Source organism: Coturnix japonica, chromosome 1 (genome assembly GCF_054131305.1).
Source record: "Coturnix japonica strain WE chromosome 1, WE-NBRP24, whole genome shotgun sequence".
NCBI classification, from domain to species: domain Eukaryota; kingdom Metazoa; phylum Chordata; class Aves; order Galliformes; family Phasianidae; genus Coturnix; species Coturnix japonica.
This window is the reverse complement of record NC_140663.1, coordinates 170,573,579-170,593,866: the sequence shown is the minus strand read 5'-3', so window position 1 is coordinate 170,593,866 and position 20,288 is coordinate 170,573,579. Positions and strand designations below refer to the sequence as shown.

General features: G+C 39.4%; 1 protein-coding gene across 2 annotated transcripts; it reads right to left on the bottom strand.

Moving 5' to 3' along the window:
* Nucleotides 1-1,751: 1,751 nt before the first annotated feature.
* On the bottom strand, nt 1,752-19,119 carry CHORDC1 (cysteine and histidine rich domain containing 1). 2 transcript variants are annotated; one of them, XM_015852371.3, is made up of 11 exons: nt 18,859-18,980; nt 12,965-13,014; nt 11,188-11,244; nt 10,559-10,719; nt 9,966-10,066; nt 9,066-9,124; nt 7,958-8,028; nt 7,637-7,742; nt 6,856-6,975; nt 6,272-6,334; nt 1,752-5,763 (listed from the first exon to the last, which is right to left on the bottom strand). In XM_015852371.3, the coding sequence occupies exons 1-11, from the start codon at nt 18,920-18,922 to the stop codon at nt 5,620-5,622; spliced, it is 996 nt and encodes a 331-aa protein (XP_015707857.2). In that variant the 5' UTR covers nt 18,923-18,980; the 3' UTR covers nt 1,752-5,619. The 2 variants fall into 2 exon arrangements, with proteins under 2 accessions (XP_015707857.2, XP_015707856.2); XM_015852370.3 differs by lacking the exon at nt 12,965-13,014 and having other exon boundaries at nt 18,859-19,119.
* Between the last annotated feature and the right edge of the window lie 1,169 nt (nt 19,120-20,288).

Here is a 20,288-nt window from a genome sequence, read left to right as displayed (position 1 = left end):
ACCATCTTAACCATCTTCCCCTCTTAACCATTAATGATTCTGTGTGTGCTTCTTTCTCTTCATCCCATTGTCCATTTGCCAAAAGAAACATCGTCCATTGACCAAACAAGCTAAAACAACCCACCAGGAAGGTGGGGAGAAGCTCAAACCAAGCAGAGAAATAGAAGCAAAAAGAAATGCTTTTGTGCCTCTGTGCTCACATCCACACAGCAACAGGGTGAACTTCTATGAAGATAAAAGGAAAAATTACAAAGCACCGTGATTTCAGTTCAGTCCTTCAGATCATTCGCACTGAGCGCTGTTGCTTTATGTTAACCCTCAGTCTTGGTGCATTTTCTACAACATTCATATTGTCTCTTCCTACAGACATCTGAAAACCTGCCTCTTAAACATTACTTTTCAACTACACTGAATATACTGCACTTACTTTTTCCTCCTTTATCTTCTTTCCATTGTTAAGCCGTGGCTCTTGGCAAGCATAAGCATTCCATTTAATTTATGAATTCATTGAAGTTCTGTCACAGAAGTGCTGTCAGGCTTCTGATTTTCAGAGCTAATATCAACGAGTAATTCTGAACAGAAACCTCTGTTTAGGTTATATTCACGAGTAAACAATCCAAATGTTAACAGTGTCCACAAGTAAAGGTAGAAGTTCTGAAGTTTGAGCTCATGTTTATGTATACGGTACTACCTGATTACAAGCAGCTCCCTGAAAAATTAAGAAGTCCCTCAGGGTCTGAAGTGCAGAGCAGGAGTGCATCCAACACACAGATCTGATTTTCAATAAAGGAAGAACAAATGAGATGAAGGATATGGAGTTTGAAGCACAGCCAGCTTTACCTTACGCAGTGAATTCTGTTGTAGTTCTACAGTATCAATATTTATGTCAAATTTAAAACAAACATTTCAGAGAACAAGGTTTTTGGACTACAAATATTCCAGAGATGGCTGCAAGGTGCAGCTCTGCCTTTCAATGGCTTTTGGTTGCACTGCAGCTTTTATTAATATTTAATTAAGAGTGAATTTTTCAAATACTCCATACAAGAGGATGTTTCCTCTCACACAGGAGCACTAGATGCCAAAAAAAATTGCACACATTCTGGACAGCCAGAATTGGTCATTATGCAGTAGATGATATTTAACTCAGAATTCAACCTCAAGGAGGGAAGGTTTAGATTGGACGTCAGGGGAAGCTTTTCACAAGGAAAGTGGTGAGGTGCTGGAACAGGCTGCCCAGGGAGGCTGCAGATGCTCCATTCATGATGGTACTCAAGACCAGGTTGGATGGGGGCAGCCTGGTCTAGAATTAGATATGGAGGTTAGATGCCCTGGCTGTAGAAGGGGGTTGGAACCTGATGATCCTTGGGGTCCCATCCAACCCATGCCATCCTATGATTCTGTGACTGATCAACTGTATGATGAGTTCAGCTGAATTAAAAACACGATCAAGCATTTCACGTACCTCTACACCATAGGCATCGGTTTCTAAAATCCCCTTCCTCTTGGGCTCAAAAGACTGACTGCAAACTCACGCTTGATGGCACTCATGAACAGCAGCATCTTCCTTCCTGCTCATGCTACTAATAAAATAAAATGGTCAGTTCAACTGCAAATGTTGATTTTATGAACACCAATGGATGTCTGCACCTTGTAGCCACTGCAACCCTCACAGACAGACCAGCCTGCCCACATCATGTTAACAACTCTGTTATAAATCCATAAATAAAATAAAATAAAATAAAAAATCCAAATTTAACCAGCAAAAGAATTTTATTGAATAAATTTAGGAAAAAAAAAAAAAAAAAAAAAAAAAAAAAAAAAAAGAAAACAAATACATGAAATTAATTTCTGCATGAAAGTTTGATGAATGTGCAGAATCAAATAACCATGCAAAAGGACGTGTTTTTCCACCCTCCCCCAACCGTAATTCAAGACTCTTATTTATAATGACAAAATTATCAGCGCCTCCAAACAGTGTTCCAGACACGTAACTCATTACTTTAAATAGGATCTCTCTCTTTCCTGAACAGAGACAAGAAAATAAAACAAAACAAACCCAGTTGCAATAGGGAAAAACCATTGATCAACGGGTACAGTATTTAACCAATAATCATGCCATTTTTAAAGAATGCAAGCAAAAAGATGCATGGTTACATAGAATAAGTAGCTGTTTTTTTTCCAAGGCAAAATTCTATTCAAAATAGAACTAGTCCCTAAATTATTGAAATGGTGACTTGATAGTGCAAGTGCTCCAGAAGACCATCAGATGGAAGGTTTTTTTGTGAAGGTATATCAGTGCCATGTAAAATGTAAGAGCAGCTGAACAGCCCAGTGCTTAACAGTGCTAGCATTAGAAGTAAAATACATCCAAGGAATGTTCTGTTCTAGATATGCAGAGTAACAATAATTAGGAAAATGGGCCTAAACATAAAGGAAAAGATTAGAATTTGCCATAGATTGGAACATACACAAACTGCTTTTCTTATTAAAAACACATTATGAAGAGAAAGCTTTACATGCACCTGAACTGTTATATCTGAGACATGTAACACTGTGTTATCTAAGGTACAGTGTACAACAGTATGGGCTTGAAGTCTTACAAAAAATTATAGCTAAACCATTAACCAACTTGTTAAATACAGCACAGCGTCCAAGAAAGTGGAAAAGAGAGTAAATTAAACTGCAAATAACCCAGTATATACTTGTTTGCACTACTGAATTTCACCATTATTAAATAAAGCCTATGTAAGCAAAGAATGCTTAGCTTAGCTTTCAAATCATGCTTTGGAGAGGTATTACGATTTGTTTGGCTTACACACCTTTTTTTCCCCCCTCATTTAATAATAAAAGTCACATTCAAACCCATATACCATTGCAGTGTCAGCTCCCAGCAGCCATGTAAAGATGTCAGACATCTTGAGTGCTAAAGACTATTCTGAGCAACCATAATAATTGGCTCAAAGCTCTCATATTCAGCAAGTAAATTCAGCCAGTTTTTGTACCTTGATGATGGTTAAACACAAATGAATTTTAAAAGCTGCAAAGAATGCAGTTAAACAAGAAACTCAGTACGATCCGTTCTGTCCTGTTCTGAATGCCATCAGCCATGGAGAATTGGGCTGTTATGGGTAAAACCTAGATCTCTTTGCCTCATCTAAGCTGGGATTTTTTGTTTGCTTGCATTTTTCAACAGGTGCTATTGAAAAGCATTAACATCATCACTGATGTGAAAAAAAAAATAGAAAATTTATGTAACTCCTGAAGCATTCGTAGGGTTCCCTGATGAGTATGAACAGCAGGGAAAGAGTGAAAGGAATCCATGAAAACACTAAAGCACAACTGAAGGAGCCTTCATCCATTCACTACCAAGCTGATCCAGCTCCCAGCAGAATGTAGTCTCAAAGAGACAAGTAGTTACAGGGCCTCAAAAGCTACAGCATTAACAGCAGAAAGTCTGTTCACCCAGATTTTCATGAATTAAGGTTTAAATGCATTCAAGCCACGTGAGTTGCTTAAAAAGAGATTTTTTTTCCTGATGGAATTCATTTTCCCTTGTAGTCCTTTTACAAGGATTTTTACAATGTAACTCACAGCACATGATGCTGCGATTATATTGAACATCTATAAAATAAAATGCAGAAAAGATATTTACAGCATTTCTATCTCCACGCATAGATAGACATTTTAACCTGCTTACTATGTTAGAATTTTTATCCTGATGGTCAAATATTGCCCAAGTTCAGACTTCTGCATGCAGGAACATAGATGGAATGCTGATAGCTACAGCTGTTTAGAATTCTTCATCCACTTAAGCAATTTTTCTGAGCACTGTTGGCTCAGAACACATGGAAGAACACTGGAACAATAGTTAGAGGCCCACTTGCAGGCCTATGCTTCCATAAGCTTGTACCCTACCACTTCACAGCACCTGACCCTTAGACAAAAGCAATTTTGAAAAAGGCATCATTAGAATTTGGTTGAACGTGCCACAGAGTTTTGATATGGAAGTTTTAATTAGGGCCAAGCAACCACAGTTCCTCCAAGTTGATGAGAAAATGGGTAAAAAACCAACAAAACAGATTTAACATCGTTGTGAGGGGCAGTTCATTTGGTAAAGTGTTTGCTACTACCTCAGGGATTTAAATACTGCTAGAGGCAGAACTCTGGACTCACCTCAAATTATACCTGCTGGAGAACAGCAGGAGTCTTAGAAATCCCTACTTAATTTCAGAAGGCTTTTGCTGTGTTATTCATTTCTCTTGTATATCAGGTAGGTAGATGAACATCAGCACATTTTGTGGTCAACAGAAGTGCTTAAGTTTTAGCACAATAATGTTATATATATTTTGCTTAACTTGCACATGAAACCGTTGTGGTTTTTTTCCTCCTGTTTCAGCTGCAATCCAAAATTGCTTTTGCAGGCAGAAAGAGAAAGCAACATTACTGCAGGAGTTTTTGCTTAGGTTAAAGCCTCATCCTGCTTTCAGCCACAAATCCTAAATGCTGCAGAACTGGAAACTAACGTAAAGCCTGGATTTCTAATAATAGTTTTGCTTATGCTTCTTCAAAAGAAAAGGTACTTTTGTAATAGTTTATTTCAGTGGTACATTTATGATTTGGGACAGACATCTTAACGCTTGTTATTTGCTTCTCCTAAGACTTGCCTGGTAAATTTAGTTCTCAGATTACTGTCCTCAAGAACAAGAGAACACATCTCTGTATCAAAATAATTTTCCTGAGACACATTACAGTGTGTACTGCCCTCTCCTACTACAGACATCCACACAGACAATATTCATTTTGTTGAATGCTGTGGGATAGTACAGGGCATACATTCTAAAGATGCTGTGAAATATTCACAGGCAGTTTTACAGTGTTCTGCAGTCTGTACATTTTCCAATGTTGAGGTACTGTTATTCATTTTACCACCCTCTGATTTTCACGTTTAACAAATCAAACAGCAAGGTACAAGAGTAAGAAATATCCTCTCTTGCCACCTTTGTTTTTATTTGGATTTGCTTCTCCAGGTCAGGAAGTACTGAAACTCTTATCAAAATACCTTTTATTCCATCCCTTTACAGCCAACAGGTATTGAAACAAACATCAGTTCCAGCAGACAAAAGCAGAAGCCTACACAGGTGCTTTTTACCATTTACTTCCATGTGTATTTTAACGTAGATGTGGAATTGCATGTTCAACACTTCAAAAAGTCAGGCTTTTTTCCCTTTTGAATTGTGTGCTTCACAATGAAGAATTCTAACGTGTACTAACAAAGAGACCCAGTCTAAACACAGCACTTGGAAAATTAACACACACTGCGGACTGACAGCACATCTGCTTGCATGGTCAGTGCATAGTACGTAAGGTTGTAAGCAGGAGGCAATAGCTCTTTTATTATAAATCCTCATGGAGATGCTCCAACTAGCATAAATATTCTCATGGGAGCAAGAGCAGAAGAAATAGCTATTACTCTTGAAGATGACACTCATTCGCTGTGCATTAGAACTTTGTTGTAGAATGGAAGAAGATCTAACATTAAAAAAACTATATAAAAATTAAATACTTGATTACAGTAGCAAGTCACCACTTCACAAGAGGAAATCTTGTCTCTTGGAATTATTATTGATCTGAATTCTCGTTTGTTTGTTGGGTGTTGGATACTGGTAATTCAAGACTTGCCCATAATAGAGGCTCTGCTTTTCGCATAGTAACCTCAATCTTTGTAGCTGTCATGTTCACGTAGCTCCTCTTTACATCAATTACCTGAAACAGAAAACGTATTTCACACTTCGCCTCTAGAAACAGACATTCAGATGTTTGGAATCTAGTTAGGAGGAGTATCTTATCATTAGACATCAGCAAATATTTAGGTAGGTGAAATTCCCTTTGTTTCTAGACAAAAACAGCTCTCTCCCATTCTCAAGCTACAAATGTGTTTCTGGGCATACAATACACACATGTGACTAATGCACACAACGTGCATACACTATATCATGTCAAGAATTTTCTGTAACACAACTATCATATTCAGGATAAGATCTTAGCATAAACTGACTTAAAAGGGATTTCAAGATGTCACCTCATCCCAGCCACTGCTCTAAGAAGAGTCAAATAGTCACTCAGGTCACATTAGTTTTAGATTTGAATTCCATTATTGAATGATATGCAATTGAATTTCTTTCAATAAATAGCTTTTAAAGAGAAGCAAATGAGGGTTTGTGTTCTTTGCCATGTTTGGCTTTTTTAGTAGAAAAATGATTCTTATACTTACTCCCCATAATTTCACATTGCGATGAAATTCCTTTTCTCCTTCAAATACAATATGGATATTTAACTAAAAAGGAAAGGCAGCAGAAAAATTTAGTCAGATTAAGAATGTGAGGAACCTCAACTATGTTTAAATATGCTTAAGTAAAATGTATTACATTCGGACTCAGTTCCTACATGAAAAGTGATCAAATTGTCACTCATGCACAGAAGTGGAAATACATTATACAAGACTGTGATACAGTACCAGAGTGTGTATATATTGGAAATTGTTGTGTTTTCTCCAAAAGATATCACAGAAACATCATTTTAGCACACCCTAAATATTACTGCCTGTGAAATTGCATGCTATCAAGAACAATATTCCGTTTTTTAAGTCAAACACAATGAAATTACAAAGCTGTAATTATTTACACATATGCCAATGGAAGTTACACTCAGGATTTAATTGCAGAGTTCTAAAGATATTTTTCAGCCTTTTAAAAAAAATTATCGAAGTACAGATGTCCCAAGACGAAGGGAAAACAACCCAAACCGCATATAATTAAACATAAGGGTCGAGAATGACATCTTAAGGCAGATACTCACCACTGTGCTATTTGCTTCTACATAGCTCAGATCAGGAACAGAGTTCTTAGCATAAATAGAAACAGTCACTTCTCCTCCAGTCTGATGCCAATCATGCCTGCATGGAACGACTTTCTTTCCCTACATAAAGAAAAGGTCATGGGGAAAAAATGAATTCAGAGGTATTTTATTTTTTTTACAATATCAGGATAAAATCCTAGGGCTATTCAACAGCCAATTATCATAACGAGGATATGACTACGTACTCACATGAGAGTGCAAAATACTTGCATATACACTATACACACATGTGTATAAAATATATAATGAGCAAATTTGTGAGTGAGGAAGTAAAACACTTGGAAAGCAGTCATTATAAAATGAGGCAACAATAACATCTTCTGTAGTAAATCTTCGATTTTCTTTTGTTAAGTGACACGTTTGCTGCATCAAACTGAATTTTCCTCAGCAATTATGCATGTACTAATAAGAAATGTGTGTTAAGCTAGATCCAACAGTAAGCCTTCCTATTAAAGCTGAATTTGCCAAGAACATTTTTACATCCATACATGCATTAACGCAAAGGAAGACAAAAGCATACTTGTGATAAGAGTACTACCACAGTTCATTTCAAACTCCTTTTCTGTCCTGCCATGCTGGGCACAATATCCTACATATTATTTCATAGGCAGTGATATAAAGCAGCTCAACAATGGTAAAAGCTCAAACAACCTATGAACTATATTTCAGTACTTAAAGTTTAGAATAATTAGCTGCATAAGCTAATGCTAATGGTACTCACTGCATCCTTTTTAGTCCACACATGTGTTCCTGTTGTGCAGCCCTCTTGGGCTAAAAATGTATTGAAGTCAGATGTTTTCCTTTTACAGCAGCTCCAGTACTTCATCCTTTAAAGTTTGCAAAGAAAGTAATTAAAAAGCGATCTGTACGACACTGTTGTGAATACTATCATTCCTTTAAGTAGAATTACCATTAATTTAGTAGACTTGTTACAGTCATTACTATTTTTGATTGTTCAAAGAAATACACAATGAATACAAGACAACATCTACGACAAGATAAGTATCAGATTAAAGAATAATTAAAAACTTAGAGTACTAACCCTTCATGAAATATAGGCACTCCAGAATGGTACTGACATATTTCTTCATTGCTGTGTGGTCCTTGGTATGTCTAGCAAAACAAAGTATTTTACTATTAGAGCAATGTGGTCCAAAGTTGAATAAAAAGAAAATAGAAAACAACAAAAAAGAAAATTCAACCCACAAAAAGAACATTGAACAAAATAAGATACTTTCCAGCTTTCCAGAAATTAATCCCAGTCCAACTGGAATTATTCTTTTGAAAATCTATCTCCATTAACAAACGCTTCCCTGGCACACCATTCTTACAAGCTATGCTTTGTATTGCCTCAATAGAATACAATACTGGTGTCACCATTTATGTTCACAGAGGCCACTTGAAAAATACTCTAAAATGCTGAGAAAGTACTTAAAGTTGCCATTCATAAAAAACACAGATTCTTGAAAGAAAGTAAATCAAACATACATCTGACACTGAACAGCACATCAGCTCTTCCTAATACAAACAAGTGAATTACATGAACTCCTCTCCCACCAGAGTTTCGGACAAGAGCCCACATTTGTCGGATGTAGAGTGAATTATCAATTTAAATTCTACTTTGGCAGCAAGAAAACTCCATAACTGTCTATTTCAATGAGAGTGTAATAAAAAGGCTCAGTTCAGTGCTCAAAGAAAGTGTTAAAATATTTTCTTTGGGGATTCTTGGGGCTGGAAGCACTAAGTGGCAATGTCTGGAAATGCTTCTGAAGAATATACTGGTATTTAAGTACATAAGAGCAATTCAAGACTTAACAATAAGTTGTTTCTTACCGACATTTTATTTAGTGTTTTAAGGTAAACGCTTCAGTATTGTACATTTGCTAAGCTTACTAATTAGAAGTTCGGGATGGATACCAGAAGAAAGAAGTCTTAGACGTACTGCATGAACAGTACAGAACAGCCCACGTGTGTCAATACTAACAGCCATATGTTAACAACCATATAATTGTTAAGCCCAGTGGACTTTATCCTATTTCCAGTCAATTTGTAGCAGAAACAAAGTACAAAAAGAACAAACAACAAACTGAAGAGAACTCCACATGTAATAGTTTAGGAAGAGGGCATGAAGGTGAAGCTGAATGACTTACCTTTGAACAGCCTGCATTTTTACATGGCGTCCCTATCTTGATTTCATCACTGTCCTCCTCTGTAAACAAAAACGCATTATAGAAAGAAGCAGCTGATGTTTACAATGTACAAAACATTGTGCTGTTATTGAGAATTTAAATGAATGAAGGAGTAGATTACAAAAAAAAACCAAACCAAAACAACATCAAAACAAGTAATTTCTGCATGTTATTGAAGTCTTCCAGAAAGGTACAAAGAAAGAGAAATTATGCTAATATTCCAGTAACTTCATTATTTCTGCCTCAGATTTTAGTTTCTATACATTTACACTGTTTTAAGTGGAATAAAAAAAAAAAAAAGGATAAAAAAAGATTACTACAATCATACGCAAGGAGAAACAATGAGAAGATGCCAATCACTCTTTACATTTGATTCTATAAGACTGAGACTATGCAAGGTTCCAATTGCTGCCCATAAATAGACACAAGCAAAGACTCTGAATACCAAGTACAAAGAAAAGCTAAATGACAGTTCTTGCTAAATAAGAGGTATAAAATTGCCATAAATGCACATAAATTGAATTCAGTAGTTCTAGTGTCTCTAAAGGAATTCGATTTGAAGTAATCAGTGGGATTAAAAGAGGAAAAGCAGACAAAGGAGAACCAACCAGTTTTCAAGAGAATGCCACCTGTTAGGAATAAGCAGCTCCAATAACTGAAGTAGGAACATACTGCTTCTACTACCCGAATTCCCACATTGTCCACATTTAACTTGGATTATAATTCTACAGATGGAAAGTTATTTCCCAGATTACTGAGAACATGAATAATCTTGTCAAATTATTGCCTCAGAAAGAGACAACAACAAAAAAAGTAATCATAAAAGTAGCACATACCTACTTAACTTCCTTTTATCCTTACCTTTTTTCTCCTCGTTTTCCGATGACAGTTTCAGTTTATCTAATGCTTGCTTCAAGGAAGCTGAAACTTTCAGCTGCAAATTTGTCATTGGCTCATCTGGGCTAAAAAAAAGTCCATGTATTTATGTTAACTTAATGGAAAATAACTTGTAAAAGATGACAGTAGTAACTTTTCATCCTGAGATAAGGCCCTTCCTTTTTAATCTCTCTTACAACAACAAACCAGATTTCTAGGTGTTCATTCTAACAGATGAAACATTTCAAATGCCTTACAACAAGAAATTCTAAGTGCTGTACAATAAAAACATTCAGAGAGATTAAGGAATCTACATACAAACACCTGAACGTGTGTTAAGAATATATGAAATCATAAAAACTACTACAAAGCACTTTCTAAGCGACAGAGCTTTACACTGCAATTCTGGTTTGCCATGAAGCTGAATGCTCAGCAATCAGTACCTTGTCTTAAATAGGATTCTTTTAGTTCACTGTCAAGTTAGAGATAACGTAATCACTGCCACCAAAACTAAACTCTTTGGGAACTTTAACACCGTATGAGTTGAGTAACACTTAATAATCAAACTTATACAATACCTTGGTCTTTTAATTGTTTCCAATGGTTTTGGTGCTTGAATGATGTGTTCCTGAAATTTGGGTTTCAGTTCAGCTAGCTCTTTTCGCTCAGTGGTACTTTTGACATCTGGTTTAACAGGCTCAGGAGGTTTCTCACTATTATGGAGACCCTTTGTACAGCCCTATCAGGGAAAACATATGTTTTTATGCTTATACATATATGCAGTTTGTTTTTTGTGCACATTTATAAAAAAAATGCAGTAAGTTCTTGTATATCTTCAGATTTATCTTCAGTTTAGTCCACACATAACATTGGCTTTAATGGTAACTACAACTATAACAGAAAATACCTTCATTTGGGTATATTTTAAAGAAAAATATGTATTTTTCACAATTAAGGAAAAATATATATATATTTGTCCTTCATTCCTAACAAGTGAAAATAAGTTTTGATAACACAAAGCATGTCTACTAAAGCCTGAAACATAAGATGCAGCTACAACTTTAGAGCAAGAAAAGCAGTGTATCCAAGATTTAAGATAGCTGTAAAACAAGTAAGGAAACTTTAAACATGTAAGCAGATGTGCCACTTAATATTTATCACTGTGATTTGACAAGTGTAATAACCGTAAATAAACATGAATACATACCACAATGCTTAAGAAGTCAGAGAAGTCCGTTGTTCTTCTCTTACAGCATGACCAGCCCTATAAACAGTTTGGAACAAAAATAGAACAAGTGTGACTACTCTATTTAGCTGCAGCTTCTGAAAGCCCAGTTCTATTCTTTTACAAGACGGGACAATTTTGTCAATACCCTGCATTTTTAGAAGCAAAGATAGCTGTTCCATCTGCCATTTCCAGTTCACTCATGTTGCTTTAATCAGAGAATTCACTGAACATGAAGCTACATTTCCATGACACGTTAGGTGCCAACTCCAGATGAGAGAAAGTAGAAATGTTATTTCAACCCTTACGTTAACATCTGAGAAGAGCAAACATTGTTCTTAAGACTACACTCACCTGTGGCATATGGTACTTTTGTACCCTTTGCAAAAATGAAGAGACTTTTTCTTTCCTTGAGCATTAGTCAGATCTCTAAAGTGGTCATTTCCCTCTACAATTCTGGAAATCTGCACTGCAGATATACTCTCCCACCACACTGAGAGCTGAAGCAGTGAGGCACTGTAGTTTAAGTAGATGGTTTGAAAATATCCTTAAATTATTTACTATTTACATCGTCCAAGAGGTAAAACGTTAACCACTGCTCACTTGGATTACCTGCAATCCACATTAGGAAGAAAGCCTAGAAAATTACGATATACTTAATTAGGCCTAGAGTTAGGAAAGCAGGGGTGAGAGGGAAGTAGTTAAACCATGCTCACGTTAGAGAAAGCAAATGCAGTCTTTTGAGGTATCTTCATAATTTTTGTCCTTGCAAGTCTTAAGCACTGTATTATGAGTACAGTTATAACCTTATTTAGACTATGGCAATTTATTTTCTATAGCTCTATTGTATTGCACAGCAAAATCACCATCAGTTCACATAAAATGTGCTACCCAGCAAACAAATGCCTACATGAACTCCAAACCACCTCATGGCTGGAAAGGGATGAGATATACTGCGAGCAGAAGCAGTTTCTAAGTACCACGGAAAACTGCTTGCCCCACAGCTAAATAGTAATTCCATATCCTAAGAAAGACCACTTATGCTTCATCTCTATTAGTACTCTGAATAGCGCTGGGTCCTGGACACCAAATTCCTGACCTGCTGAATGGTTAAGAAATATTTTCAGTACTGTTTTGGCCTACCTAAGCAGTTCTCTATCAAATAATTCCCAACAGGCACTCTGCATATACTGAGTAGACCCTGAAGCAGGAAAGCAGGTCAATAGAATGAATGTGGGCTACGCAGTTGGCCAAAGCATGCACACCAGACACATATATATTTAATTCATTACGGTTACATCAGGAGCATGGGTGAGAGGTCCCAACTTAACCAATGTATCAGGTTATCAGATTAACACAATGCAATTATTTTCTACACTAGACAAATGTCACATTCATGTTAGGGCTCTAGTGATATAAGAGTGCATGCAGCTGGTCTAAATTCCAAGCAGGTTAATTAACGGAGAGTAAGATATCTCTCAATACCTCCAGAGATCTATTCACAGGTCCTAATTAAATTGTTGAGACACCTAAAGTCAAATAATACAAACACAAAGCATGTGGACTTATATGACATTTAAGCCATATGGGTACAGTTTTAAGCTTCTACTGAAGCCTTGTGGAATTTCATGAGGTTGCTCATAAATGATAGACCGGACAGACAGACTGACAGCCTTTGAAAAGAGAAGGAAGAAAAGAAGCACACTGTTTAACATACATGGAGAAAAGGTAAGACTTAAAAAGACATTTGCATACTCACTTTGAGAGCATCATGAAAGACCGGCACACCTGGATGATACGTGCACGAATCTGGAAGAAAATGGTTATTATTTATTATTTAGGCATACCAAGGATTCTTATCTGGTTGATCACAAATGTATAAGCACTGTGAGTTCACTGAAATCAATGATAATTATCTTGTTCTTACATCACTGCTTGTGGTCTCCTAGGTTGTTTGAGGTCATGAGGTCAAAGGCTAAACTTCAACACGCACAATTTAGTCTTGTCGATAATATCAATTCACAGAATCACAGAATGACCCGGGTTGGAAGGGACCTCAAGGATCATGTAGTTCCAACCCCCCTGCCGAGCAGGGCCACCAAACATACACATTTACTAGATCAGGTTGCCCAGGGCCCCGTCCAACCTGGTCTTGAACACCTACAAGGACGGGGCATCCACAACCTCCCTGGGCAGCCTGTTCCAGGGCCTAACCACTCTCCTAGTGAAGAACTTCCCCCCAACATCCAACCTAAATCTTCCCTCTTTTAACTTAAAACCGTTTCCCTGTGTCCTGCTATTGTCAGCAATTGCTATCAAGTGTGCATAATACCACATTTCGAGTAATAAGATAAGCAATACACAGCTTTACTAATACTCTGCCCAAAGGTTTTAAGTGGGCTATAAACAAATCACTATGTTATATACATGTATATATATATAAACACGTGGATTTTGAAGAACTTTTTCCTCTTTGCTTAGTATCTTCTTTCATTGTATACTCAATGCTTAAGTCTCAAGCACTAATGTGTGCAGATAGACACATTGCCTTAAGATGACATTCCTTACCTCAGTTGAAAGGAACACATTTTAGGACATCAGTCTTTCAGCAGAACTTACTTACATACCCTTAAAATACAATCAATACTTTCAGCTTCAGGATGAAGAGCTAATGCTAATAAAACTCCTAAGAATAAAATAAAATACATTTATTTTGTACAAAGAGACCAGGGCTTCGCTGTTTAGTCTTCTTATACTTAAAAAGCAGAGGATGCTCTTTTCCAAACGTATGAGAGTATGCAATCACAAGCATCAGAGCAGCAGAATGAAGTTGTCTGCATCTCAGATTATTTCTGAATGAGAAGACCTAAATTATTTCTGACCCCTGAAAAGTATGTGAGTTGAAACGAGAAAGGAGCTATTAGTGCTACCTTTCTCAAGACTTGGAGGCAATGTCAGAAACAATTCAGGGGCAGCTATCCCTTACACCTCAGATGCAGACAAGCACCTGTTTGTCCATCTGGCCAAGCCCAGATCTTTTTCCTTGCTTCCTTAAGCCCCCTTGGCAGGCAGTATATTATGCAGCAAATAACAACCCACTCTCTGCTGCTATCTCACAAGGGCCATGCACATTAACAACAGAAGCTGCAAAGGCAAGCAGCTCTACAGTGCATCAAGAAGAGGCACTGGCACATTATCTCTAAGAAGTCCACCATTGACCTCACTGCAGCCTTTCAATACCTGAAGGGAACTTACACCCAGGAGGGGAGTAAACTCTTTGAAAGGGCTGACAATAGCAAGACATGGGGAAATGGTTTTAAGTTGAAAGAGGGAAGATTTAGGTTGGATGTTAGGGGGAAGTTCTTCACTAGGAGAGTGGTTAGGCCCTGGAACAGGCTGCCCAGGGAGGTTGTGGATGCCCCGTCCTTGGAGGTGTTCAAGGTTGGACGGGGCCCTGGGCAACCTAATCTAGTAAATGTGTATGTTTGGTGGCCCTGCCAGGCAGGGGCGTTGGAACTACATGATCCTTGAGGTCCCTTCCAACCTGGGTCATTCTGTGATTCTGTGATTCATTCAGTGCAACAGAGAACAGAACATCCCTTGTTACCATTCGTACTGAGCCCAGCAACACTTGTCTAAGTGAAGTTTACATTCATAAAAAACATCCTGAATCAGATAACTCAGAGAAGAAGGGAACGTGGTACATATCAGAAGTCACTTGAACAGGTAAAAGCACGATCTATTTATCGTTTGTATCACTTCAGCTTCCAGCCTTTGGGTGCTATTCAATATTTTTTCAACTCACTGCTGTTCATACATTTTCCAAAGAGATCAATATTTCTCTCCTGCTCAAATCATTTCTGTAGATGCAAGTAGCACAAACTGTCATTTTTCTTTAAATGAAATTGGACACCCAAATCAACTCCAGTATAACAGTGCACACACTGTTGTCTGCTATTACCTTACTGCTACATCCCTGCTTACTCATTCTTATACTTCCTGTTACATGGCAAAGTAGAAAATAGTAAAGGTGGTCCAAGCTTAAAGGTATTTCACGATGGAATCCTGCTGAATTCTTGATGACAAAGTGAGGTATGTTTACATATATAACTTACAAACTGATCTGCTGCCCTGTGGAAGCACTCCAATACTCCACAAGCAATGCTTTACACCCCAAAAGCAATGGAAATTCATTTAACTTGATGAACTTTATCCAGCTCCTTGGGACAGTCAATGTGTTCAGGAGGGTGCTAATTCCTCTTAATTTCTCAGTGTTGGAATAAAACGTAGATAACAGGAAACATATTGTATACAAAGAGTTTATAAACACTTCACAAAGACAGGTTCAGTCTGAGAAACAGAATGCTGTGAGGAAGACAATGGATCAGAGGGTGCACTTCAAAGTAACAGAGTCTGAATAGTAGAGATCAAAGTTAAGCAAAGTTGAAAGGTCAGACAAACTCCAAAAATCTAAGCTACCACTGCTTTCAACTCTACCTCATCCCATCTCAGAAATAAATAAGTTTTTCTCAGGTCTATGATCACATCGGTCCTGCAGGGGCAACACCAATATGCTCGACTAATGAATCACAGAATGACCTGGGTTGGAAGGGACCTCAAGGATCATGTAGTTCCAACCCCCTGCCTGGCAGGGCCACCAAACATACACATTTACTAGATCAGGTTGCCCAGGGCCCCGTCCAACCTGGTCTTGAACACCTCCAAGGACGGGGCATCCACAACCTCCCTGGGCAGCCTGTTCCAGGGCCTAACCACTCTCCTAGTGAAGAACTTCCCCCTAACATCCAACCTAAATCTTCCCTCTTTCAACTTAAAACCATTTCTCCATGTCCTGCTATTGTCAGCCCTTTCGAAGAGTTTACTCCCCTCCTGGGAGTAAGTTCCCTTCAGGTACTGAAAGGCTGCAATGAGGTCACCCCGCAACCTTCTCTTCTCCAGGCTGAACAAACCCAACTCCCTCAGCCTGTCCTCATAGGGGAGGTGCTCCAGCCCCCCGATCATCTTCGTGTCCCTCCTCTGGACCCTTTCCAAAATCTCCATGTCTTTTTTGTACTGAGGGCTCCACACCTGGACACAGTATGAGAGATGGGGCCTCACAAGAGCAGAGTAGAGAGGGACAATCACCTCCCTATCCCTGCTGACCACCCCTCTCCTGATGGAGCCCAGGATCCCATTTGCAATGAATATGAAAGAGTAAGTCCTTCTGCAGTAACAAAGATCCTACTTGTGGTCTAAACTAAAGCGTTGCAGTAAAGGGAGGAAACTGAGACATACATACGTGTATGTTTCAACCTGTTTGCAAGCACCATCTTTTCAACTGTAGATAAGCAGGACTGATTTCAAACCTACACAGAAGTATTACATTACACCATTGCATTAGTTGCAAAATTTGTCCTGGTATTGAAATGGATTAGAAACGTCCATATGGTCATTAATTAAGAGAAATAAACTCCACTGCCCCTTTTGAAAGCTAAGCTCTATGTCCAACGCTGCACAGCTCTCTAGCTGTATGGATCTAGCTAGTCGTTACTGTATCTGAAATGCATGTTAAACTTGTACCTTATTAGACATGCTACAAATGATTTCATAACTGCATTCAGTCACACCTGTGTAGTCATACCTTTAATGCTTTCCCTCAGGCTGGTTTTTCTGCCTCTCTTTCAGAGGCACTGAGTCCTTTTGTTTCAGCCAGTTGCCACCTGATCATTTTTTTGGAAACAATGATAATTTTGTACAGAAAATACACGTTATTTCAGCACTCTGATTCTAAAGAGAATATTAAAGGCTTCTTATATCAATGACTGCTATGGGATATCTATTCTGTAGGCTGAAGTTGTGATACATCCATAGAAGCTTTGAGGCCTGTGGGCCTCATCTTCTATTTTTGTTGGGAAAAACAAGCAAACAAAAACCTCCTAAACAATCAACTATTGATCCTAAGCTCAAGTGATAGATTATACCAATATAAAGCTTATCAAAGATCACAGGAATACTCATTTTGTTGTTTAACATGTGTTTCACTTAATCCCTATGGTATGTTAGACTTAAATGTCCTCCTAAGTGCTCTAAAACACTTGAAGCTGACAGCTAAACACAGCCAAATAGGGTCCTAGATGTCTAAGTAGCTATTGCTCTATCGATCTTAATGAAGTTTAATGATGCTGAAAGCTTTAATTACTCTCCTTCAGCAAAACATGTTACACTCGGTCTTCTCAAGTACTCCTGAAAAACCACATTTGTCATCAGTATTGCTTAGGCTGGGACATAAGAACTCCAAGATCCACTCACTTACTGAAGAAACTTCATTTTAGGAAGCTGTCTCTCACATTCAGAGCATCACAGAACTGTAGGGGTTGGAAGGGACCTCTAGATATCATCGAGTCCAACCCCCTTGCCACAGCAGGTTCCCTTCACCAAAGCATCACACAGTCAGCAGCATAAAGCCATGTCCATCAGGCCTGATCCACTCAAACTTATATCACACACATCATAAAGCACAGTGAAAAAACTGCTGTTAAAATAATGAGAACAGATCACAAAGGCCTACTGAAAGCTTCTGATATAAGAAAACCTAACTAAATTCTATCTACTTTGCCTTTGGAGGCGAGCTGGGGTGGGACAGGATTTCTGAATGGCAGCATTCCAAAACTGTGCCCACTTTTGCTGTTCCTAACATGAGAAAGCCTTATAGAAAGTGCTGCCCCTCTCTTTGGGAATATTTATCTCAGAAAGATAACATTTAATGCAGTGATTTCTTAGTACACATGTTAGATTGCATCAGCTTACTTCTAAACTCAGATCCCCCCACTTGTAGCCTGTGTGGAACCACAGAATCACAAAATGACCCGGGTTGGAAGGGACCTCAAGGATCATGTAGTTCCAATCCCCCTGCCTGGCAGGGCCACCAAACATACACCTTTACTAGATCAGGTTGCCCAGGGCCCCGTCCAACCTGGTCTTGAACACCTCCAAGGACGGGGCATCTACAACCTCCCTGGGCAGCCTGTTCCAGGGCCTAACCACTCTCCTAGTGAAGAACTTCCCCCTAACATCCAACCTAAATCTTCCCTCTTTTAACTTAAAACCATTTCCCCGTGTCCTGCTATTGTCAGCCCTTTCCAAGAGTTTACTCCCCTCCTGGGTGTAAGTTCCCTTCAGGTATTGAAAGGCTGCAATAAGGTCACCCCGCAACCTTCTCTTCTCTAGGCTGAACAAGCCCAACTCCCTCAGCCTGTCCTCACAGGGGAGGTGCTCCAGCCCCCTGATCATCTTCAACCACGAGGACGGCCAGGTCAGCTCAATCTATTAGGGGGGCAGCCAGCTCACAACAGGGCACTGCAACCGGATGGGCTTTAAGGTCCCTTTCAACACAAGCCGGCTGATATTTACTCTCCAGCCCCCAAAGCGAGCAGCCGGGCTGTGTGCTCAGCAATGAAATCCCGGCTGCGGCTCCATCGGCCTTCGCTGTCACAGCCCCGCAGGCAACACACGCAAACGAGCTGCAGCTCAAGTAACCTGCGGCCGGGCCGGGCCGGGCCCTGCCCCGTCACCACCCGCTGCCGGCACCCCGGCTCCCTCAGGTCCCCGAGCCGTAAGCTGAGGTAACACGGACCCATTAACCCCGTTCCTCACCCTCCGTGTTAGTCTCGGGATCGAAGCGCTGCCCGCAGCCCCGGTTGTAACACAGCAAAGACATGGCGGCGTTCCGCGGTGCTGAGGAAAGCAGCGGCAAGGCGGACGGAACGGGATGCGGCAACAGGAAACCGCGGGGTTGGAGGGGGTGGGGGGCGGCGGAAGGAGCCGATAGAAGCCGAAACCTTCCGGAAACTTCACGAAGCTTCGGAGGAACGGGGAGAGCGATGGGCGGACACTGCGCATGATCCGCAGGGCTCACGGAAGCCAAAGAGCCGGAGCGCTGTGGTGCATGCGCAGCGTTGGGGCGGGAAGGTTGTGTGGGGAGGGAGCTGAGTTCTTTCACGCACAGAGTCACAGAATGACCCGGGTTGGAAGGGACCTCAAGGATCATGTAGTTCCAACCCCCCCCCTGCTTAGCAGGGCCACCAAACATACACCTTTAATACACGTTCTTTGCAGGTTTTGAAGTGGAGGTGATGAGAGTTTAGGGGTGCTGTCAAATGGCTGCGCTCATCTGTGATCAGCAGACACCCAGGAACCGGTCTGAGGCTCATTCCATCACAGGACTCGGCCTCATGTGGTTTAATTATGTTGGTCACCTCAGAAATATATGGCTGTGTGATCTGTGGTGATTAGAGTTTGGCTTGTTAGGTGTGTGGTATGTGTGTACTTGGTTTATAAAACTAAGTGGTAGGGAGCATCTGCTTTGTGCTGAAATGAGGACAATCACATCAGTTCTTACTATAAGGATTATTCTGCATTCCTGGAAGCTCTGCTCCTCTTTAAAGATGGCCTCTTTAATGTCTTACACCATAATCACTGCCTATGTTTCTATGGGCAAATACAAATAGACTTCTTCTAACTTCATATCTGCTACACAGTGGAAATGCTGAGGTGTTCATAAGGTGCATGACATCCCAAAGCTGATGTTCAAGCTGAGCAAAAGACCATCAGATTTCTTCCAATGTATCTACCAACTGGAAGTTGATATCAAGAGTGCTCCGTTCACTTTGTTATATATCGTACCTGAAGCAGATATTTGGTAGAGCCAGCAAGACCAAGAGGTTGCTTCAGCTCTTAACTCAAAATAAAGCTCCCATGGAGGCTTGCCATAACATAAACTGCTTTGAAACAAGCAGGATAAAGGAAATACTCTTGGTATTTAGCAGGAATATTTTAATTGAGGGTGTGGTAATAACAATTTACAAAGGAGGGAGTAAGAATAGCATTATGTTTTCTTATTCACGTAGAAAGCATTTCAGTTGTTTCTCTTTGTTGGATAGCTTAGTTTATAAGGAGAAGATTGATGGGAACATACGGCAGTATTAAATTAAGGGCATTTGTATGGTTGTCTCGGAGCCAAGAATTGTTCATAAAACTTGAAATTCACTTTACACGCTGTCAACAAAAGTACCACGTGAGAATAA